The sequence below is a fragment of the Bos grunniens genome, chromosome 12 (assembly GCF_055505025.1).
Source record: "Bos grunniens cultivar Pamir isolate PY7600 chromosome 12, Bosgru_T2T1.0, whole genome shotgun sequence".
Taxonomy (NCBI): Eukaryota; Metazoa; Chordata; class Mammalia; order Artiodactyla; family Bovidae; genus Bos; species Bos grunniens.
Window position 1 is genome coordinate 16967109 of NC_141176.1, and position 24250 is coordinate 16991358.

The 24250-nt window shown below is 39.8% G+C and overlaps 1 protein-coding gene across 2 annotated transcripts in view; it reads left to right on the plus strand.

Moving 5' to 3' along the window:
* Window positions 1-24250, plus strand: part of LRCH1 (leucine rich repeats and calponin homology domain containing 1) — a 215336-nt gene that overhangs the window by 161245 nt on the left and 29841 nt on the right. For both annotated transcript variants that reach the window (XM_086328954.1, XM_086328955.1), the window contains exons 10-15: window positions 913-980; window positions 2564-2650; window positions 7405-7494; window positions 7594-7630; window positions 12037-12090; window positions 12829-12901. In XM_086328954.1, coding sequence (XP_086185080.1) covers window positions 913-980; window positions 2564-2650; window positions 7405-7494; window positions 7594-7630; window positions 12037-12090; window positions 12829-12901 — 409 coding nt within the window. The remainder of the gene's footprint in view (window positions 1-912; window positions 981-2563; window positions 2651-7404; window positions 7495-7593; window positions 7631-12036; window positions 12091-12828; window positions 12902-24250) is intronic.

Genomic DNA, 24250 nt, shown 5'->3' on the forward strand with positions numbered 1-24250 from the left:
CCATCAGATGCAATTTGAGGCATTTTCTGTCGTTAAGTCTTTATGCTTCCCTTTTTCCTAATAGCACACGCAGGCACACGCGCGCGCGCGCACACACACACACACGGTCCTCACAAACAGTAGAATGCATATTTCCATGTAACTGACAAGCTCAGTGGAGGAATCTGTCAACATCAGGAGGTGCTAAGAGGGCGATGAGGAATCGAGTTAAGCTTTGCATTTCTGACTCTTATCCAGAGTCCAGAGTCAGGCTCTCTTTTTTTAAATTTTAATGTTTTATTGTTGTTATTGTTGAGTTGCTAAGTCGTGTCTGACTCTGCAACCCCATGAACTGCAGCACACCAGGCTTCCATGTCTTTTATTTTTAATTGTGGTAAAATGCATATGACCTAAAACTTACCATCTCAGCCGTTTTTTTTAAGTGTACAATTCAGCGCTAGGTATATTTACCTTGTTGTGTAACCATCCCCACCATCCATCTCCAGAGTTCTTTTCATCTTGTAAAACAGAAGCTCCTTACCCATTAAACAGTAACTTCCCAATCTCTCTCCCCTCTCCTCTGGCAACTACCATTCTACCTTCTGTCTTTGTGAATTTGACTATTGTAGGGACCTCCTGTATGTGAAATCATAGTGTTTTTTTTCGTGATTGATTAATTTCACTTAGCACGTTGTCCTTAGGGACATCTATGTTGTAACATGTATCACAATTTCCTACATTTTGAAGCCTGGACGATATTCTATTGTATGTCTAGACCGCATTTTCTCCATGCATCCATCCACGGCCACTTGGGTCGTCTCCACTTTTTGGCTGTTGTGAGTAGTGCTGCCACGAACATGGACGGAGGCAGGTTTAGACTGCTGACTATCAGAGCCAGTGGCTCTCAGGAGACCTGTGTGTTCTGTCCCATAGGAAAGGACTGAGGCCTGTGAAGAACTGTTACGGATAGAAGAGGATGCACACTGGCCTTCCGAGGGGACGTGAGTACCCAGAGCTGGGGATGAGCCTCCATCCTGTAAAGTGCACATGACAAGTGGAACAGCAGCTCTGTCATGATAGAATTGTGGGCCACTTTTCTTTGGGCAACCTGATAGTCCTATCCAATGGTATTGATCAGAGGGTGCAAGTTTACCCACGGGTGCTTATTGTCATAGTATTGGGACCACACGGTACTAGGTCATACCCCTTCCCTGGCCGTGAGTTTTATCTGATATGAGGCTCTGGGTAGAATGTGATTCAGGAAATGAGATAGAATTGCTGGACTAAAGATTTCAGCTTACTTTCCTTTGTCTGAACCAACCAACAGATGGACCTTTTAAAATGATATATGGTCCTGTTCCCACTTCCTTCCCCAGAGTCCTCAAGGCCTGAGAAAACGATATACTTCTGAGGTCTTGGTCCTAAGTCTAATAGTTGCGCTAGCTAATGTTTGTTAAATACCACATGCCACGCACTGTCCTGAGTACTTCACCGGTTGTAACTCATTTCTTCTTTACAACAATCCTATGGGATAAATTCTGTTTTTATCCCTCATTTTGCCGATGACAAAACTGAGGCACAGGGAGACTGATCATCTTGCCCCAGGGTTACAGAGGGCTAGGATTGAACCCAAGGAATCTCACACCAGATGGCCATCCCTTCCAGTCTACTGCATATAAAGATTTACTTGGCTAGCTTTACGCAGGAGGGCATGAGTGATCTGTCAAGACAGTGAACCTTTTCCAGGGGGTTGAGTTTGGACCATATGGCATAGGGTAGATTTTTGGTTCCCAGGATTTTGTTTTCCATGATCCAGCATATAGGCCTGGACCTTCCATCAAACTTCATGAGGGTTTTCCTCTTAGTGAGAATTTACTTCATCATTAAAACTTTCTCCACTTATAGAAAGACATTGACTTATGTTCTGTAGTGGAAAGCAGTAACCATGATCAAATCTCTCTTGCCTTTTAAAAATATTGCGGAGTTCCTTTCAAATTACTGTCTAGTACAGACAGCTGTTCATTGGATATGCTGAGGAGGAGGAGGAGGACTAGCTTGATTATAGAGTCATAGAATTATAGGGAAATGGATTTTATAGAGAAAGTTTTTAAACTATGTAAATCTTTGGAAACCCCATTTTCAATCTTACATCTGTTGTTCCCAACTCTGCCTGTAAATCAGTATCATCTGTAAACCTTAATAAAATGTTCAAGCCCTAGACAGCCTGCTTGGGACTATCAGACCTGGCATTTTTTTAAAGCACCTGAGATGATTTTACTGCTTAAAGAGCCTGGACTGAGAACCACTCAGCTTGTCCATTGCCCTCGTGTTACAGTTGAGCAGATGGGGGCCCAGGGGCATAGAGACTTTGAGTGATATGTTTTACAGCCAAGCTGGCTCCCCCACCCCAGCAACTCTGGAAGCCCACCCCACAGAGTTCTGACACATCTCCATTAAAATGCTCAGTTTGTCAAAATCATTTTTGTGATGTGAGGTGGATTTTTGTAAGTTTGCTCTTGAGAACCCAGGTGCTATCTGTGATCTAGTGGTCATTTTCAGTCTCACGCTTGGTTTCATGCTGCAGAATAAGTGCATCCAAAGACCAGGACCTCGATATAGCAATGATTGAACAGCTGAGGGAAGCGGTGGATTTGCTGCAAGATCCCAGCAGGTATGTGTGTCTTGCCCTGGCCCAGGTTCCATGGGTCCATGAAGTACACTGACTTATTGAGTGCATTCTCTCAGTTTTTTAAGTATCTGTAACGCACAGTATGGGCTCACCACTAACCACTGAAAGAAAAGTTAGTTTTAACTGTCTGTTCTCCCAAGATGCATAAACAAAAGAGTCAAACTTCTGGAGGGATTGAGATCAACTACCCCCTGTTCGTCGTTTCTAGAAATTCATTCATCCTTCATGCAATTCATAGGGTGATCTTTGTATAATGTTTAGACAACAGAAATAGTCAAAGTGCATATTTTATATTAATGAAGTTTAAACCCCTGGAATATAGAAATATAAGAGATTTTCTAAAAAGGGCAAGTATTAATTTATCATGTGCTACCATATTTATTTCTTTTTAAAAATTTTTATTGAAGTATAGTTGATTTACTATGCTGTGTTTAATTTCTGCTGTACAGCACAGTGACTCAGTCATCCATACATATGGTGCCAAGTGTATGTTAACTAAATTTAATACTTCCAAAGATTTGGGTGATAATTTTTTAATTGAATTAGTCATTATCAATAATAGGCACTATATGCAATCAGCATAGTTTTTGATTTTTTAGCTGAAGATAATAGAATGCCCATGGACAAAATATTTTTCAGTAATGCAGTATTGATGGAGAAATAGATCCAAAGGTTATCCCTGGTAAACTGTTCAGGGTTTATGGGGATTTAAATGTGAAGATGATGTGGTCTTGTAATATGGTGGGTGTGGAAATCACACCAGGTTCTGGGAATTTATGAAAAGAGTTATTAGTGAGTCCCAGAGTGCCAGAGAGAGTGCACCACCACTGTTCCTGGCTCTGAAGGAATACTCACAGGTCAGGCTGAGCATGGCTGGAAACCTTCAGCAATTGATTTGAAAAGCATTTCAATTCTGCTGACATTAGTTGAGTGCTTAGAGCATGGAAAGATGTGCAGTGTGTACATTGGGGGATATAAGGATGAACAAGACACAGCTCTTCCTTCCAAGAACTTAAACGACCACAACAGACGTTGCCTTGAGTAGTGATTTATAAGTGTAATGGATTTAAGGGCTTGACGTGAAGGAAACAAGCGATAGAATGAATGCCTGACTCCGGATGGAAAAGCGGAGGTGGCTCAGCCAGCCTTCTGAAGTTTAGAGTATTTCACCTGGGCCTTTAACAGCTAGCACTTTCAAGGAGAAAGCGAATTCTGGACTGAATGAATTAAAAGCTCATGCAAAGGCATGGAGGTCAAGAAGAGTGGAACAAACTTGGAAAATCTCAAGCGGAAAAGGTGATCTCCCATGCTGGCTGTGCTTCAGTATCATTTGTAGAAGTTTCAAAACACAGGCACTCTGCCTGACACTGCCAGTGGTGCGGGGAGCCTGGCCATTTTCATTTTTTAAAAAGTTCTGCTGGTGCTTCTGATGTGCAGCCAGGAGTGGGACTTCACAGAGGAGCTGTTCGGAGTGACGCAGGTGTGACTTCAAATTCAGGGTTGAGGAGCTGAGACTTACTTTCATATGTAGGAGGCAGCGGTGGCTTTAACATGTGATGATGCGTGTTCATTTTCCCTCATGGTTGGCTCAGAGTCTGGCTTATTTGTAAGCACCTAATCGAGGTGTGTTCCTTAAAAAGCTGAGTTTCACATTCTAACTCAGAGCAGTCAGTGAGAAAGGTGGAAACAGGGAGAAGAGAGCTTCTGTGTGTGTGTATGTGAGAGAGAGAGAGGGAGTTTGAGATAGAGAGAGAGGCACACAGAGAGAGTAATTATATGGAGCGAGGAAATAGTATGACTGGAGGAGAACACGCCTTGGTCAGCCAGACACTGGTTGCAATCCCGGCTCTAGCACCAGGTACCCTGGATGAGTTACATAAGTTCTCTGTACCCCAGTTTTCTCATCTGTAAAATGTGCTATAAGTACATGTCTTTTACTGTTGTGAGGATTTGAAATAATAAATAACTGCTGGTGGAAAGGTGCACTGGCAGAACCGTTCTCCAGAAGGCATCCTTGTAGTTTCTGCCATAGCCTAAAAATAGACAGAAAGCTTTTGAATTAATTCCAAAAATGTATCCTAAGGGACAGAGACATGAACAGCAGTTGTGAGGGGAAAGAGGTGTTTTTCCTAGCAAATATTTGGGGAAAAGGCAATGATCTAACAGTTTGGAGATACTTAAATTATGGTCCCTAATAAGATGAAGTATGTGACCAATACGTTTTTTTAAACTTTCCAATGCATTTTAGGTTGCTCACTATATAATGTTAACTTTAAAAAGTGTAAAAGTACATAAAATTTGATCCCAATGATATAAGTAGAATGAGTGGATAGTGAAAGTTGCTCATTCGTGTCTGCCTCTTTGAGACCCCATGGACTATACAGTCCATGGAATTCTCCAGGCTGGAATACCGGAGTGGGGTAGCTCTTGCCTTCTCCAGGGGATCTTCCCAACCCAGGGGATTGAACCCAGGTCTCCCGCATTGCAGGCGGATTCTTTACCAGCTGAGCCACCAGGGAAGCCCAGGAATACTAAAGTGGGTAGCCTATCTCTTCTGCAGCAGATCTTCCTGACCCAGGAATTGAACCAGGGTCTCTTGCATTGCAAGAGGTTTCTTTACCAGCTGAGCTACCAGGGAAGCCCCAGGTCCCATTAACAATTAAAACTAGAAACAAATATATCAAGATGGAAGTTTTCTCTGAGTGTTTCTAAATTATGGTTTTTATTTATACTTTTAAACATTGGAGATACTCAGCAGTAGATACTGTGGTAGTTCTTTGGTGATTGTTTGAAGTGGGGGTGAGGATGGAGGGAAACAGTCCAGGGTGTTTTAGACCTGACCCCTCCTGTCTCCATCTGAGATGGAGAACCATGGGGCGCAGCCAGTTTGAGAAGGAGGATATTGGGATCAGTTTAGGACCTGCTGCATAGAATCCAAGGTGGCAGTGTGATAGTGTCCATTCAGCTGCTAGATATTTAGGTCTGGGGCTCCAAGACTTAGACTTAAAAGTTACTTTCAGGGACTTCCCTGGTGGTTCAGTGGTTAAGACTCCGAGCTCTCAAGGCAGGGGCCAGGGTTCGATCCCTGGTCAGAGAACTGGATCCCACATGCTGCAACTAAGACCCAGTGCAGCCAGATAAATTTTAAAAATAAATAAAGTACAATAAAAGTTACTTTCATAAGATATGTTGTAATGGAAGCAGTATTATAAATGGATGGAGTTCCCAAGGGTGAGCCTATCAACGGGAAAGGAATTTGAGTCCAAGATAGAGCCTCAAAGACGTGATGTAGCAGAGAGAAGACCCCCACTTGGGCTCAAACTTTATACTGTTTTAATATTTCTGCCTTCTTACACTTTGTATCACGTTTCCAGTAAACTTTGCTTACAAATTCAAGATGAATACGTGAGCCCCAAAGTGAAAAAGAACGGCTTCGTTTGGTGGAAATAGCAGTGGCCAGGGAATGTGGGACTGGAACCCAGAGTAAGATCGGGGTGCCCTGGCGGGTGTGGCTCCTTCATGAGAAGTGGGTGAGCTGAGGATCTGGAGATACCACTCCAGCTTGGAAAGGTCTTAGGCAATAAGTTGCCAAGGATGTCTAGCCAGTCGGCATAGTTGGTGGGTGTGGAGGAAAATAGCCTTGAGTAACCGTCCCAGGGATAGTTGATTTGCATCTTTGTGGATTGTTATTTTAAAATTATATTATGTTGTAAAACTTTTATGGATTTGACCTCCTAAAGCAATCGACTGCTTTGGCTGCTATAGATCTTTGTTGTGCGTCCTGAAATAGATATTCTACTGCTACAGTTCTGACTTGATAATAATGTGTCTGTGAGCCGGTGTAATAGGGATAAAGAAAGAGCCCTGTCTTTGCTTCTGATAAAGAGAGGGCACTTCAAGAGGTCAGTTATTTCTAGCTGCTTGAATAATAGTCATAAAAAGTTTATATACACATTAAGATTTCCCTTTATCTCATTTCCTTGAACCAGATTGCTTTGTTTGTTTTAATCAAGTCACTGATCATAGGATTAAATTTTAGAGCTTTACCTTTCATGCGACCTTAACATCAAAAAATTTAGTTGAATATTGCTTTCCTGTTTTGCCTTTGTTGATTTCTTCTCTCAAGGATTTCTGATTGTTGGTTAGATATGATTTTCAATAGGATTGTATACTATGAATGCATACCCACCTTTTAAAATAGCTTTGTGACTTTTATATGACTTGTAGAAATTCCTGGTTTTATAGATCTTAAAAAAAATTCAGCTCTTAAAATTACAGAAATTCAGAAACTGTAAGAAAATTTCAGAGATAAAATGCATACCTAAAATTGATTTTGAAATTTTTTATTTTAATATTCCTGTTAAACAAATGCCCTTGGGACTTATCTGTAGTATAGTGTATGTACAATATAGTAGAGAGAAATTTTACTTGTTTCTACAAACTGATTAAGTTCTTAATAAAATTTAGTGTGTGCTACCTATGACTTTTATGACCTCATCAGAAATTACTATTGTATTTCAAATAAGTTGGATTTTGATACCAAAGTAGATTGAAAATTATATTTAAAAAATATATATATAGTCATGGTGAGGAAACTATATAGTTTGAAATTTCTACCATAAAACTTTTATTACTCAATTCTAATGATAAACACAACTTTTAAGTATATAACTAAAAGCAGTAGGATTTATTAAAGTTCAGTAATTTGGTAACACTTTTTCTCCCCTACTCTTTAGATTAAGCACAGATATTACAGAGAGAAGCGTTGTAAACTTTTACCCTGTGGACCCAGCAGATGACTTGGAATTACAGGACTCCACACTAAAGTATGTTGACTTTTCTATAACAGTATATTTTCTCTTTTTACATTGAAATATTTTTGCTTTAAATTATATTTATATCTTTTTATTCTGTAATTCCTACAGTGGTCAAATACAGCTGGAGAGGTCTCCAGAATGTGAGGTAAGGCTGCTCTTGGATGAACCAGAGTTCTGGTGCAGTATTCTGCCGCTGAAGAGTGGCTACCGTATTCTGTCAAGATGTATCATGGGGTAGAACATTCTTTATAACACTTTGGCCACCTGATGCGAAGAGCCGACTCATTGGAAAAGACCCTGATGCTCGGAAAGATTAAGGACGGGGGAAAGGGGGCAACAGAGGATGAGATGGTTGCCTGGCATCATTGACTCAATGGACATGAGTTTGAGCAAACTCCAGGAGACAGTGAAGAACAGAGAAGCCTGGTGTGCTGCAGTTCATGGGGTCGCAAAGAGTCAGACACGACTGAGTGACTGAACAAGAACTTTCATTAGTGAGATCAGTATTCAGATTTGTTCAAGATCTGGTTTTCAATTTTTTTATACTTTTAGCTTCTTTAGTTTTCCTGCTTATCTATTCTATTTCACCTCCCATTGAAGATGAGAGTTGACTGTTTCCATTGAATTCTCTAAGTCTTTATGTCAGACAGTTTTAAGTCAGGCCATGGCAAATAAGACCCACAGGGAAACCTGGCTCTGTCGGACACTGGAGGTAGTACCAGCCAGTGCCAGCAGCCTATGAACTGACCAGCTGAATGTAAACTAGGAAAGACTTTAAAGATAAGGGTAAGTGATTGGAGAAACGTCTAGGAGGATTAAGAGACTAGCAAAGATAAACTGATGGGGGAATTTGGGGACAGGTTAAGGTAGGTTAGGTAGCTATGTAGGGTAAAATTCAGGTGGCTGCAGAGAAAGCAATTTTGACATAAAACTAGAGATAAGCTTGGAAGGTCCCAAAGATAAAAGCGGGGAGAGAGAGAGGTCTGAGTCAGTGACATGGGAGTAAAACATTGGTTACAGCCTGTTTCATCCCTTCTTACTGAATGGGTTTAGGATGGCTAATTTCAACACAGCCAACTTATGTTGCTTGAGCTATCTGAACAGGTACCATAGTAAAGCAGTCTCACACTCTTAAGTAGCTAAGTCTCTGTGTTAAATAAGTAGGAAAAGAGCTATAGTTTAAAAACCCATGTTCCTAGAGAATATGGTTTCATAGTTGAGTATTGTGATTTGGGATTACATTGAGTTTTCTTTCCATTTCAAAGGCTTGCTAACTATGGACTCGCGTGGGCTACCTCTCTAACTTCTCCTCGATTTTCTGTAAGTTAGGATCCATCTTATAACTCAGACACCTGACTTTAGCTGTGACTGTTCCTCTGCTCTGTCCTTAGAGTCACTGCACTCCCTCCTCCCCAAGTGGAGAGTCACTCAATGACCCAGGAGTGGGACATCAGGGAGCCTCTTAGGTGAAGGCTGTCCTGGGTCTAATTCATGAGGCCCTCCTTTTGAGACATGCTCCTTTTGATTCTGTTCAGACTTACTTTTGTATTTGGCTTTTTACTTGGAAATAATTATAAAAGGTTAAAAAATTACAGAGGTCTGCAAAAAGTTACAAAAAAATTAGAACCTTTTACCCACATTTTCTGTAATTAACATTTTACCACTTTTGCGGTATCTGTCTCTCTCTTCCTCCCCAGAGTTCTTTTTCTGAAAATTAAAGGATAAGTTTTGTACGTCATAGTCCTTTTCCCTAAACATCTCAATGTACCTTTCCTAAGAATAGGGATTTTATCCTATATAACTCGACTTCAGTTATCAACTTCATAAATTTACACTGATAAAATAGTTTCGTCTAATATGCTCTCCATAGTCCAAATATTTAGATTGATCTAATGACGTTTTTCACAGCACTTTTTCCGCTTTAGTAGGATCCAGTTTAGAATCAATAGTTGTCAGGTACCTATAGTTTCCTTTATTCTGGATATTTCTATAACCTTTCTTTGATTTTTTATGACCTTAAAATTTTAAAGAATATAGTGCTCTTCTTTTTTAAAGAATGAACTGCCTCTTATTTTGTGGGACAGAAATCCTTCATATTTCCTCATGATCAGATTGAGTCTCTGTGTTCTTGTCTGGGATGCTGCCCAGGTGACGTGGTGTCCTTCTCAGGGTATCACCTTCAGAGGCACATTGTGAATGTCTGAGCTTCACTGGTGATGGTAACTTGATCACCCAGTGGATGAGGAACTTGATTTCTCCACCATTTGAGTATTGTTTTATTTCCCCTTGCAACTAGTAGTCAGTGAAGAGATACTTTGAGACCATGGTAGAATCCTGCTGCAGACCCACTTTTTTAATCTTTTTTTTTGGCTGTGCCGCATAGCACACAGAGATTCTCACTAAGATGTGGGACCTAGTTCCCTGACCAGGGGTTGAACCCACGCCCCCTGCATTGGAAGCACAGAGTCTTAACCACTGGGCCACCAGGGAAGACCCTGCAGAACCAGTAAAATAGATGCCCTCCTCTGTGCATGATTTTAGGAGTATCAGGAAGACACCAAGCCTCTAGGGGAAAAAAATCTCCATTCCATCTCTGATTTACAGTGTTAATTTTTTTTTTTTTTTTCCTTTTTGGTGGAACAAGGAGTCACGTTTGGTGTAAGGAATTCTTATTCCTTATCTTCCTTCTTTGGGCAATTCTCTGTCCATGACAGATATGTCTTCATGATTTTAAAAAGGGAGGGAGAATTTCTGGCTCCGGTGGAAAAAGAAAAGTCACAAGAAGGAGGAATGGAGAAGAAAGTGGTGGATGAGCAAGGCCAGTACCCATGATATGTGGAACTTAAGTGGGCCCCTCCTTTATGGTCTGGTTATTTCTGTATTATTTCTTCCACCCAATTCAGGAAGAAATCAGTTTCGTAAGCAGAGTCTTGAATCAGTTAGCCAGTCTATGTTGAGTCCTTGTGCTGGATGTGGCCTTGTTTTTAGTACCCAAGACTGGAATAGGAAGGAGACGAAGTTGCCCTCACTTTTAAGGCATTTTAAAAATTGTGGAGGAAAGAAGCCATAGATATTGAGAAAGCAGAAATGACTGTGAGATGGCCCATTATCCTGGGTGTTTTAGGTACTCTGGGATAGTAGGGGAAGGGATAAGAGTTTAAGGAGAGAGAGATTAATCTAGATTTCAAGGGCGATTTGGATTTGGATGGGTCCCAGGAGGCCGTGCTGGGCAAGACAGCGTGGCCATGACGGAATCAGCATGAAGCATAAACCGGACAGAAACACCACGAGAGAGGCTGGTGCCCAGTTACATTGGTGAGACCAAGATTGTGAAATGCCTTGTAATTAGCACACCGCATTCTCTTCCTTTTAACACACTTTAGTTGACTGTCCCCATTAAGTTTGGGTAGCACTGGCATCCATCCAGGAAGAACTACAAAGTATACTCTTATACATAAATAAATGTCCAGTGGGGAAGGATGGTGGAGGAGCACAGGGAAAATTGGAGAACAGAGTTTCTGATAGAGAATCAAAACTGCAACTTACTTGTTAGCAGTTAAGACATTTAATTAGGTAGGGAAATCAATGACATTTTATTCTAAAAATATGTTATTCCCTTGAATTTGTCACAGTTGGGAATGTTTTTTAATAGCAGTCCTCAACAATAGGAATAGACATCTTAAATTTTTACTAGTTTGGTGATACGTATGAACATGTTTATATTAGTTATCACCAAATTTTTTATAGGGCGGATCAATGGGATTTTGTTGTTGTCATTGGCCATGTCGCAAGGCTTATGGTATCTTAGTTCCCTGCTGCTGCTGCTGCTAAGTCGCTTCAGTCGTGTCCGACTCTGTGCGACCCCATAGACGGCAGTCCACCAGGCTCCCCCTTTCCCTGGGATTGTCCAGGCAAGAACACTGGAGTGGGTTGCCATTTCTTTCTCCATTCGTTCCCTGACCAGGAATCAAACCTGGGCCTTCGACTGTGAAAGTGTGGAGTCCTAACCACTGGACCGCCAGGGAATTCCCTGGGGTTCTTGATTACCTTATAAAAAAGGCAGATCTGGGTAAAATAAACTATTGAGTTTTCTCATTGGTTGTCAAAACAAACTGATGTTGAATTGATAGCATAGGACTTTCCTAGGTTCAGGCGTGTTCGTTCATTAAAAAGCTCCCAGTGAGATTTTGTGTATTTGGGAACTATTGCCTTGGGCCATTTCTGAAAACCCTTATGCTCTCAGCACGTGGGAGCCTGCAGGTTACTGGGGAACCTGGCAAGCTGATGTTCACAGGTACTTTGGGCTGAGCTCTTTACTCTGGGAAATCCCTTTTCTTAGTTTGTATATTTTAGATGTATTTTTCTGTGAATATAGCTGCATGTTTTTAGAAAGTGTACAGTAAGAATGGCCTACTTAACTACAAATTAATTCTATGTATTAGGCATTGTATCCCTGTGTGCCAGGGATATGATAGAAGTCAGACTCAGTTCTTGCCTTAAAAAATTTATAGTCTGATGGAACATACCATGCATTTTTTTTTCTTCCTTTAGGTGCAAAATGACCTAACATTACAGAGTAATGGGAGCGAGTATTCTCCCAATGAGGTAAGTTTCCTGATGATTAATGAAAGCTGAGGTGTTTTGTGAAACCTGAATTGGAATATCTTTTACAAAAATCTGTAATCTGAGACTGTTGTGATTCATGAGTTAATTGTATTGCAGAATCTCGGAGGGAATCTCTCATTAGCTCTCATAGCCTGATCCAGCCCTATCCATAATTAAAGACTCATTTTATAAGATATATTTTGAAAATTAAATATAGCAGCATTTTTATAGAAAGCAGAGTGAAAATAGCTCAAATAGGCAACATTTAGAATGTCTTGTTAACCATAACTGATCCATGGGGTTTCCACATAGCTGAGACATCTGCTCAGTGTCATCTGTTTTCTCATCTCACTGTGTTATGAGAGTCTTTATCAGATGTGCCCTCTGTGAGGTGATGTATGTGTGTGCTTGTGTGTGTGTGGTACACGTGCATGCGTGCACTTGAATGCACACATCTATTCTGGAGCAGAAAAGGATTACCAGTATCACACGATTATGAACTCTTTTATAATGAACATATAAAAATTGAATAAATCTGCCCCCAAATAACATTCTGTTGATTCTACCACAAGAATTTGCAATGTGAAGATGCATCCGTTATCATGTTTTTTAGTCAGGACTTCCTCACAGCAGCCAGTGCAAGGAGGTCGAGGTTTTGTTGCAACCCTTGATCCTGGAGAAGCATGCATAGTTCTGCTCCAGTTCTTTAAAAAGTGTCCTTTCCTTCTAACACCACAGATGAGAGAGAACTCCCCCGCCAGCTCTCCGACCAGCACCAGCACAGCTCTGTTTGGCCTGAAACCTCGATCAGGTAAATGGAAACCTCAGTGTTCTTGCCCACGTGAAACAACTCCGGAGTTTCTCTTTAGCCTTTTGCGTGCATTTGTTATAGTGGGAGCAGCCTTGTCAACGCTGGTGAGTTTGAATCCTGGCATCAGAACCTTGCTACAGCTTGGCAAGGCCAGATTTTCAGGCTCTGTTGTCAGTGTGTCTCCTCTTAAGGATGTGTTATCAGTAACAGAGCAAAGAGAGAAAAATGTTGGGGCATGTAAGTGGCAAAGAAATGCTTTTTGGATAAAATAGCCACCCCTTTGCCTCGGTGGCTGCTGGTACCTTGCTGCATGAAGGATGGTGACTCTTTGTGAGACACCCCTCATTTGCTCTCTGGACCTTGGAAAGGTCTGTGTGATTACTCCTGTGACAGGGCAGTCATTCCAAGTCTCACGTGAGTGGTCAGAGAGATTTTAAAGGCCTTTTCTGGTTATAGTACCTACTTTATTTTAACTTATTATTAGTAGTTGCTTCTTTGTTTTAATATTTTTCATTCTTAGGTTTTTGCAAATATTCTGTACCAATGCTTTTCAGTTAAGTGCTAAGAAGGCACTCAGATTCTTTAAGCAAAAGGTAGTAAAGAACTTAGATATTCTTGGGTTTATTAGTAAAGCATTTTGGCAGCAGTTGCAGATACACATATGTATAATTTTTTACCCATAGGAAAAAAAAATATAATTCTTTTATAAAGGAATGTTTTTTCATTTTTGGAGGAAGTTGGTTGATGGGTAATGTGTGGCCAGGTGTAAAGGTTTCCTGGCATTTTGAATGGACTATAAGACAAAGCTATTTGAGAACATGCTTGGGTGTGTGGTGGGGCTTAGGAAGTGTTTTATGGAGAGCCGAACTGTACTTGAAATTGGACTCAAATGACTAGCCTCACCATTTACAGACCTGAGTGTATACAGCCAGATATGGGCTGGGCTTCAATTTGCAAGGTCTCAGGTTGTGCTGGGAGGAATGGGGGCACCCATGCCTTGAGTGGTGATCTACCAGGAATGTTCTCTATACACCGAGGGCCTCATATTTGGCTAGGCTTTCTCCTGTCCCTTATAGGCAGTTTTAGACAATTTTAAAAGTTCTTATAACTGAGCAAATCAAAAGTTGAACGTATCTCCACAGAATAATATTCTTTTAAATGTGCATCTTTGTAGTTTAGTTGTAAAATCGTCTCCATGACTTTTCCAGTTCTTTTTATGGGGTCCAAATTCAGCTTATCAACTTTGTGCCCACACTGTTGAACCATTTCTGATTCTTTGCAGTGGTGAAAACTAAGTGAAGTATTCATTTTGAATAGCAGGAAACAAAGATAATTTCCCCTCCTAGCTTCCAGCCTTTCTATAATGCTGACTAACCAGTGTGGAAATTGTGCTAGCTGTTGAAAGCTTTGTGGAGTTTGTTGTAAATAATACTGATTTTTCTTCAGGAACATCAGATGGCATGTTGGAACTTTATGAGACTAGCATCATCTATTGGGAATGTTTAAAATTTTATTTATTAAGTTTAAAATATTACAGTATGTATTTTTGACATTTTCTGGAAAATATATAGTAATCTTAATTGAAGGTCATATCATTCTTTTTGATTAAGTAGCTTTGGATCTTTAAAAAGTGATTTTTATGTTAAAATTAAGTATATGAATTCATGTGATTTCTGTGTTATAAATAAAAACAGACTTCTCAAATCAGAAATTTGGAATAGAAACTTAGATTCTTTAAGTTGGCTGGTAGTTTTTTCCAAAAGAAATTTTTTTCTATGTTTTCTTCCAAGGAAAGACAAATGTATATATACCCAAATAGTCATTCCTAGAAACATGTCCATGTATTTTACCGGCCTTGCCTTAAGATTGAATAAAAATTGTGTAGGTATTTTCTAAATATCAGAAACTACTATATGAATAGTGCCCCCAAAAGAGATGTTATTTCATAAATGACCAACTTAGAAGTTCTTTGAACTGATGGATATCTATTGGTTAATTGTTGTTAAGGAGACTCAACTAGTGTCCAAAATTGGTTTTATACTGATCAATATCTAAGACAATGGTTCAAGGGTTGAGCAGAGTTGACTAGATTCAGCTATCATTATAGATGTCTTTAAAGAGAAATTTTACACTGCCTTGGGAAAAAAAATTCACCAACTGTAAATGCTGATTCTATAATAGCTTTATTTATAAATAATAGACATATTTACACATATTAAACTTTGCATAGCCAACTTTTATGGTGAGTCATATTTGTTAAAATTATTTAGAAGGTCTTCGGGAAAGGTATCTGGTAGGGCTTTTGCTTTTTATCTGCATAGTCTATGGGGGCCCCTTCTTTCCGCTGACATGATTCATTAGTGCTCTAAGTCTGGGCTTGAGAACTGTTAACGATGAATGATATTAACTGCATGCAAAGTCTATGATTGATAAGTACTAACACTCAGTTTTTTATCGTTCTTTTTATTCCATGCGCCATCTTTCATTCTCCTGCTGTATTGTACATTTGAAATTAAATCCCATAATTTGAAATTCGCTTCATTTCCATACAACCCTTATGCCATTTGTGAAATGCTGCCGCCCCTTTGGTTTTTCCTGGTCCTTGCGCGACTGTACGCGGACTGGCTCTCTCGCTCTCCTGCAGACCCAGCCCTCACTCTTCCTCCTATCTCCTTCAACAAACTTACACAGGCACAAACATGGGACAGCTCTAGCTACTGTGTTCCCTCTGCAGGAGACAGTGACAATGGTAGGTGGCTTTGTACCTGTTCTTCAATGTGCTCATTAATAAGCCAGTGAATGAATGTACTGAACATTCATTTCTGTGCAGCTGAAGATAGACTGCGTTCTCCTGCATGCCTGACTTAAGAGATAACAGTAAACCTGGAAAGTCCAGAAAAATGCATGTGCATTGTTCTCTGGCAGTTTGTTAAACTATGTTTAATTATCTTGAACATTCTGAATTTTGGAAGGACTGTACAATAATTTCTTCTCTATTCTTTCTGCTTGGGTTTTTTTTTTTTTTTTTTGGTGTGTTTGCTTGCTTATAAAAATTTGGGTTTTTGTACATTTGGATAATCTCTTCTGAACTAATGCTTTTGGAGTTTATAATAATAAATAATAAAAAATAATAATCTTTTATTATTTAGGCTTCCGATAATGAGATTTTTTAAAGTAATTAAGATACACTGTGACTGATCTGAAAGGAGTGCACTGAGAATGGTTAGAAGTAAGGAATTTCTAAAAACGAAGAGAAATCACTTGCTTTTTTTTTTCTTTGAAAATTATTTGCACATTTTGACTTTTGATAACTTCAGCCCTTTCATCTATATAATATTCAAGAGGGCTTCCCTGGTGGCTCAGTCGTAAAGAATCCCCCTGCCAACGCAGGAGATGTGGGGTCGCTCGCTGGGCCCGGAAGAGCCCCTGGAAAAGGAAAAGGCAGTGGAATCCAGTATCCTTGTCTGGGAAATCCCACGGACAGAGGAGCCTGGCATGTTGCCGTCCATGGGGTTGCAAAAGAGCTGGACACGACTTAGAGACTAAACAACAACAAATATTCACGAGTGGTAAATTGGCTTGAGAATCAAATGTGCAAATAAAAAATTGAGGACACCCAGCTAGGATTAATGTGGATATTGTTTGATCTCATGCCACTATATATCTAAAGTGGCCTAAAAGATGAAAATAAAATACATATAGTTATTTAGATACACTTACTACAGATATCTCAATCTCCATATTGATCTGTTAGTTCAGATCTTAGGCATTTTACTCCAAGATACAAAGCAATAAAAGTAATATCGAAAGAAATAGAGAATATGATTCATAGGGAAGAGAGGTGATGTGTGGGGTAAAACCACTGCAAACACAAGAAGATATATTTTCTAAGTTATTTTTTTAATCTCAATATCAATATGTTACATGTAATGAATAGAAACCATATATGTAAAACATTTGTTGTGATTTCTGGTCGAAATTCAACCAAAAAATGCTTTTTTCAGACTTCATTACATAGAAGGATAATGTATATTTTGGCAGGTTAGTATTCTTGCCTGGAAAATTCCATGGACAGAGGAGCCTGGTGAGCTACAGGCCAGAGTGTTGCAAAGTGTTGGACATGACTGAGCACACATGCACTCACTATATCTTTCCTGATAGTATCACTATATCTTTCCTTTTTCTAGACCTCTGTAGCAGAAGGTGTTTTATCTGATAGTACTGGAGAAGGCAATGGCACCCCACTCCAGTACTTTGCCTGGAAAATCCCATGGACGGAGGAGCCTGGTGGGCTGCAGTCCATGGGGTCGCCAAGAGTCGGACATGACTAAGCGACTTCACTTTCACTCTTCACTTTCATGCCTTGGAGAAGGAAATGGCAACCCACTCCAGTGTTCTTGCCTGGAGAATCCCACGGACGGGGGAGCCTGGCTGCTGCCGTCTGTGTGGTCACACAGAGGCAGACACGACTGAAGTGACTTAGCAGCAGCAGCAGTTACAAAAGGAATTTTATTATTTCATAGATTTCTAAAATTTGAAACCAAAAGCAAGTGTGATTAAACAACAATAACAAGGAAACCAAAGTTCCTTCTTGTATCACCCCACTTTAAATCCTGGAAATTGAGGAAGGCTAAGTGGAAACTTTCTTGATAAACTATTCCTTTACTTAAAAATAAAGGGGAGAGAATCATTTTCATTTCTCAGAAAGCATGGCTATTTATGGATCTGATGATGTTTAAAGGGAATAAAGCCTAGAATGAAAGATTTATGTGTGATTTGGTATTTCCTTAGGAATTATATCTGAAAAAGACTTTTTAAAGCTAGGTAAGATTTAGATGTAGCAGTAAAATTTCTATCTTTATAAATGAACCAACTAAAACAAGAAAGGTGGGGTGACCTGCCTAGCTCACGCTGCTAGATAGAAGGGGAGCTGGGGCCATGCCCAAGGGTCCAGTCTCCTCTCCACCATCTCTACCTTCACATCTACAGCTGTTTATTGAGGATTCTTTGTGCAAGATACTTTGTGCCAGATAAAGTCTTAAGATTTCCATAGAAAATAATCACTGTGAAAATCTTCCTGAAAATAAAATAACCATCCAATACTTATATGATATTTTTTCTATGAGTGAAAATTCTAGGGATTCACATGTAGGTATTATAGTGTACTACACACACACACACACACACACACACACAAAATAACAAAGGGATTGTTTTCAGTATTAATCTACCTGGGTCAGACATTGGGTAGTTGTTATTTTCCCCTTTTTGCAATTTGCCTACAGTATGCCCTAGGGAAGGGATAATTTTCTGTTAATTATCTGATAATTTTCTGGCAGCAGAAGTCTTTTCAAATATTTGTGTAGGTTCCCAAATCTGACCTTTCAAATACAATCTTCATTCTCTTTGAGCTAAATGTTGCCTTCTGATTTGAATACATTTTCCAATACATTTAAAGTTTTTTTCAAACTAAACTTTTTATCTTGTATTGGCATATAGCCGATTAACAACGTTACGGTAGTTTCAGGTAAACAGCAAAGGGGCTCAGCCATACATACACACGTGTGCACCCTCCCCTAAACCCTGCTCCCAGCCAGGTGCCACCTAACATTGACTAGAGTTCCCCGTGCTATACCGTAGGTCCTTCGTTGGTTATCCATTTTGAATATAACAGTGTGTACATGACCTTCCCAAACTCCGTAACTATCCCTTCCCCTCCCCCAGCAACCATCAGTTCATTTTCTAAGTCTGTGAGTCTCTCTCCGGTTTCTTCCATGGGGTCGCAAAGAGTTGGACACGACTGAGCGACTTCACTCACTCATTCAATTACTTTACAGTATTGTGGTGGTTTTTGCCATACATTCACATTCTCTTTCTGTTTTGTAAGTGTTTTTTAATTAATGAAGAAACACTGTATGTATCCCCAAGTATGTGAGCTAAAGTTGGAAGAGGGAAATAGCCTACTTTTATGTTGCTCTTCCTGGTTACTCTGAAACAGTAGATCCCATTCAGTGCCCCTCATGGCATCTCAAAGCTGATTACCCCATCAGTTTTGTTTCCTCATAGTTGCTCCATTGTCCAGTATCTGTGGTTATCTCAACCTGTGAAAATAAATGGCATCATATTCCCACTCTACCCAGCATGATGCAACTTGCCTTTCATTTGTGATTTTTATTAATTACTTTTGGTAAAGTTGGCTTGTTTATTCCTTGTTCACTGTCATGCTTTATATTAAAATTCCCACTTTTTAAAAATGACTATTGAAGTAAAATTATTTAAAGAAACACATTTGAAATAATAAATATTGCTTTCTAATATTTTGTTTCAAATATATGTCATTTCAAATTCCCATATCTTCCCTAAACTCAATCTTCAAAGAAATAAAAATGACAACTGGCTAGGAAGTCCTCGGGAGTTTGAATTTCTACAGTCCTCAAAGTCCTGCCTCCTAAAATGGCTGGAGAAGGATGTGGACCTGTGTCTCTATGTCTGCCCCCTGGGGCTGGAGAGGGCAGCTTCACTTCAAGTTGTTCTTAACTTGAAAGCTTCACTTCCGCTCCTTCTCTTGTGCTCTTTTACTACTCTGCTGCTTTCTTTCCTTTCCCCCTTCATTTTGAAATTAAAATTGTTCCTGCCTTCCTTTGAAGTATTTTCTCTTTCATTTTCAACAAATTGGTGGGTGCTAATTTATACTTAAAATTGATCTTTAAACTGTCACTGGAAAGTGAATGAATGGACGGACATACCTATCTTGGGCCAGTTTTCTGACATTTTCTGGAATTGTTTTTACCATAATCTTGCACTTCTAGGTATTTTCTTCCCCATTACAAAAATGAGGAAACTGAAGCTGGGAGGGGTTGTGGTTCTCAACCCTGGCTTTATATGAGAATCACCTGGACATTTTTCAAACAATGGCTGCCTGTGCCCTACACTCAGAGACGCTAATTTATTTGGTGTACCATGGAGTCTTCGCACTGATTATTTTGCTGACTTGATGTTCTGTTTAAGCAGGTAAACACCCCTGGGTTAAATAAACTGCCCAAGACAATAGAGAAGAAATTTGAGCCTTCTGAGGGCAGAGAATTTATCTAATTCATTTTTAGGCACCAGAGGGAATAAATGAATGTATTAATCAGATTTCTGATTCACATTAACTGGATCTACAACTCATGATACTTTTTCAAAGCCACCCTATTGTTGCCCTTGAATTGGTATGTCTTTAACATCACACCCTGTCCAGATTTTTTAGTTTCCAAGGGGAAGTGGAGAGCTGAATTCCAAACCTCATGTGTCCACAGAGAAGAAATCTGGAGTTAAATTTAGATAATAAAGGTTAATAATATCCACTAATAATTTCTATGCAAAATGCTTTTCTTGTAACAGCATTTCAGGGAATTTTTAGAGGAGTGGGCTTTCTTTGCTTAACTGAAAGGTACTTTTATAACATTTTAAAAAATAGTTTCTTGTGCACATCCTTAAATATCTGTTGAAAGTTGCTCAGTCGTGTCCAACTCTTTGCGACCCCATGGACTATGGCCTGCCAGGCTCCTCTGTCCATGGAATTCTCCAGGCAAGAATACTGGAGTGGGTAGCCGATCCCTTCTTCAGGGGCATCTTCCCAACCCAGAGATTGAACCCAGGTCTCCCACATTGCAGGGGGATTCTTTACTGTCTGAGCCACCATGGAAGCCCAAGTAAACTGGAGTGGGTAGCCTATCCCTTCTCCAGGGACTCTTCCTGACCCAGGGATTGAACCGGGGTCTCCTACATTGCAGGTGGATTCTTTACCAGCTGAGTTACCAGGGAAGTTCCAGTATCTGTTGAGTGCCTACTGTGTGTTAGGCATGATGCACTTTACTGTGGACACAGTTCTGAAAAAGACAGACTAAATCTCTGCCTTTGTGGAACTTTTTATTTTGCAGTCTAAGGCATTCAAACCTGGAAACTAAGCTTTAGGAGATTTCTCAGGTGACTGCTTATATCAGGGTAGGGTAATCTGTGTCAAGGTACTCTCCAGATAGACTGATCTTTGTTTTCTTGCTTGTTTTTTAAGATGTTTTGATGTGGACCATTTTTTAAAGTCTTTTCTGAATTTGTTACAATACTGCTTCTGTTGTTTATGTTTCTTTCTTTCTTTTTTTTTTTTTTTTACTATGAGGCATGTGGGATCCTAGCTCCTCGACCAGAGATCGAACCCACGCCCCTTGCATAGGAAGGGGAAGTCTCAATCTCTGGACCACCAGGGAAGTCCCAGATAGTCTGATCTTTGAATGAGGGAGTTTTTGAAACACTTTTTTTTGTTGTTGTTTATTCATCAAACAAGCTGCTTTCTTGGACAGGGATAGAAGTTTAAATTTGAAACAGACATAAACTCTGTATTAGAGAGTCCTATGGAGAAAATCAGATCTGTACTGTGAGACAGAAGGTGATGAGTGCCATGAGAGGCACAGATAAGCAACGTTGCGCATTCATAGCTGACAGACCATTCCCAGGCCGGGGATGAAGACGATGAAGAGAGTGGAGACCATTCCCAGGCCGGGGATGAAGACGATGAAGAGAGTGGAGACCATTCCCAGGCCGGGGATGAAGACGATGAAGAGAGTGGAGACCATTCCCAGGCTGGGGATGAAGACGATGAAGAGAGTGGAGGAGGAGGTAGAGATAAGGGGAAAGTAGTAGAATTTGACCTGTACCTGCAGAATGAATTTGATATTCTTCCTAAGCATATTCATCATTCCCTGCAGAATTTTTGCTTAGAAATTTGTCTCTGTATTTATGAGTATGAGCAAAACTGCAAGTATGAGCAAACCATCCTTTTCATTCTTTGAATGTTATTTGATACATGGTAACTAACCAGCTAAGCAGGACTCATTTTTTCCCTGCATCTTAAATCTCCTATTTCCTTGGCTTTTCCTGCCCCTTAGGCATATATACGTGTGTGTACACACGTCCTTCCCGGGTGGTTCAGTGGTCAAGAATCTGCCTGCAGGAGCCCCAGGAGACATGGTTCTATCCCTGGTCAGGAGGATCCACTGGAGGAGGAAATGGCAGGTCACTCCAGGATTCTTGCCTGGAGAATCCCAAGGACAGAGGAGCCTGGTGGGCTACAGTCCATGGGGTCGAAAAGAGTCGAATACAGCTGAGCACACACACACATAAACACACACTCACTCCCTCATATACACCCTCCCTCTGCTCTCTTGTCCCAGCTTTTTTTCCTTCTTATTTACATTAATCAGTGTGGCATTTGCTTTGAAAAATATTTACTATAACAAGGCAGCTCTTGTAGCCTCAAGTTAACTTTTATTCCCCTGAATTAAGTAGGGGAGTTCTTAAATGTAGTGACAGAAAATTAAGGAAAACTAGAATAATTCCTCCATAGATCAATTTCCTGAAGCTCTGACCAAACTGGTCACTGTATTTATTATTTAAATATGGCTTGAAAAGAAAAAAAATTGTAGATAGTATAATCAGAGCTCCTATAATGATCCTATGAAAATTAATTCTGTCATAACAAACATGTGCTCTGTAGATTTATCAGTCTAAATCATTCATTTTAAATTCTCATATATTCTACAATAATTAATCTATTTAGAAAACTAGTAGTAGTCAAATTTCCAATAATTTTATATACACTGGAAGTGTTCATTTAAAAAATAACAGTTCACATATGTTTTAACATTTTTTAACTGCTTATATTCATAAAGCAAATACCCAAGCATGCATTTTGTATTTTTTGAGATGTATGGGCATTTAAGATGAAAAGCAAGACCATGTATTTAAAACCCAGACACCATTGTGTTATCTTGTTATCTCACATAGGGCTCTAACAGGGCATAGATACTTGAAGAGTGTCCTGTTAACCAAAAGCTCACAGTTAATTTAACTGCCTGATAGCTTCGTATTCAGAATGAAGTCTGCCAGTAAAAACATATTGGAAATATTAAACATGTAGTATTAGATAAGATTGCCCCCAGAAAAAAAGCCGAAGGAAAATAAAACCTCCAAAGAAAACACTGGATTTGTTTAAACAGAGCTGGGGCTCCCCCTTGCGGACCAGTATGTGTATTACTCAATTAAGTCCACATTCCTTGACTTTTTTGGTAAATTTGGTTGATTTCTTTTCTTTGAGGGTGTGGATTTTTTCTGGACTTTCCATTTTAATGTATCTCTCTTCTGATCACTAAGTTTAAGTAGGTAGATTTTTTGACTGCGCTCCATATGGTGCAAAGGCAACTTTATCTCATCTCTCCCTGCTGACTGGTCTACCCTACTTCCTCGGCCTGCCTTGCCTTTATTTTTGAAACAGTTGGTCTCACTTCCTGTGGGGTTTGGTTTTTGTGGGTCTTGGTGACAAGACTTTGGCTCTTTCCACCTGTGACTTCCTTAGGGGGCTTGAGACAGAAGCCCAGGCCCCAGGCTGACTTCTCTCTGAAGTTCCAGAAGGTGTTTCATGTACAGTAGTCATCCCGTTGCTCCATTAACTTCCGTAAGTCAAGGATTTCTTAAGATGTGTCAACTTTCTGGTCCTCTGTAGAGCACCAGAATGCTGATTCAAATATCCTAGAACTGATTTAGAAAGAAAATACCTAAATGTGAAAAGTATAGTGTAAGACATTCATTAAGGTGTTTTGATTCAAAGATACAAATTAGGATTAAAATGACATAGTTGTATGAATGTAGGATAATTGATTATAGGGTGGGCCCCAGTTTTTAATTCAAAGTATATTTGTAAACCATATTTAACAATAAATAAATTGAATTAGCTTTTAAAGTGGCTCATAGAGAATGTTTGTCAGAATAGAATAAACATTGCATAATCTTCTTATTCTATATTATTGAAGATATGGTGATTGAAGCAACTAGAATCGCAGTATGTCGGTGCAGCCTTCTATGTGGTACTGATTTTTAAAACTGGAGTTCTCTGCCCCAGACTTTCTGAAGCCCTGCCCCCCCCATCCTCCCATCCCCACCTCTCCCAATCTGAAAATCTATGGGACACAGAGAACCAACGACAGCTCTTAACCACTCTTTGCTCCCTCTGTGTGCATGGAAAGTTGATAGTCTTAATAAGAATCTAAAGGCAGAAAAAGATTCAAGTTTAAATCTGCCCTGTGCTTTGTATCCTGATATAAATTGCTAGAATCACTGCCCATAGGTAGAATATTTCGTGCTTTCCTGATAGTCTTTAAGAGATGTTATCCTTCAAAGTTTGAGAACATTCATTTTGTCTGCAGCCAGAGCCTTAACTCCTTCCTGAGTTGCCACTGTGAGTTGCTATTCCTGGAAGGTTGTAATTTTAAGGACCTGCAGGCAAAGATGATCTCTTAAGACCGCCTCCCATCTTGA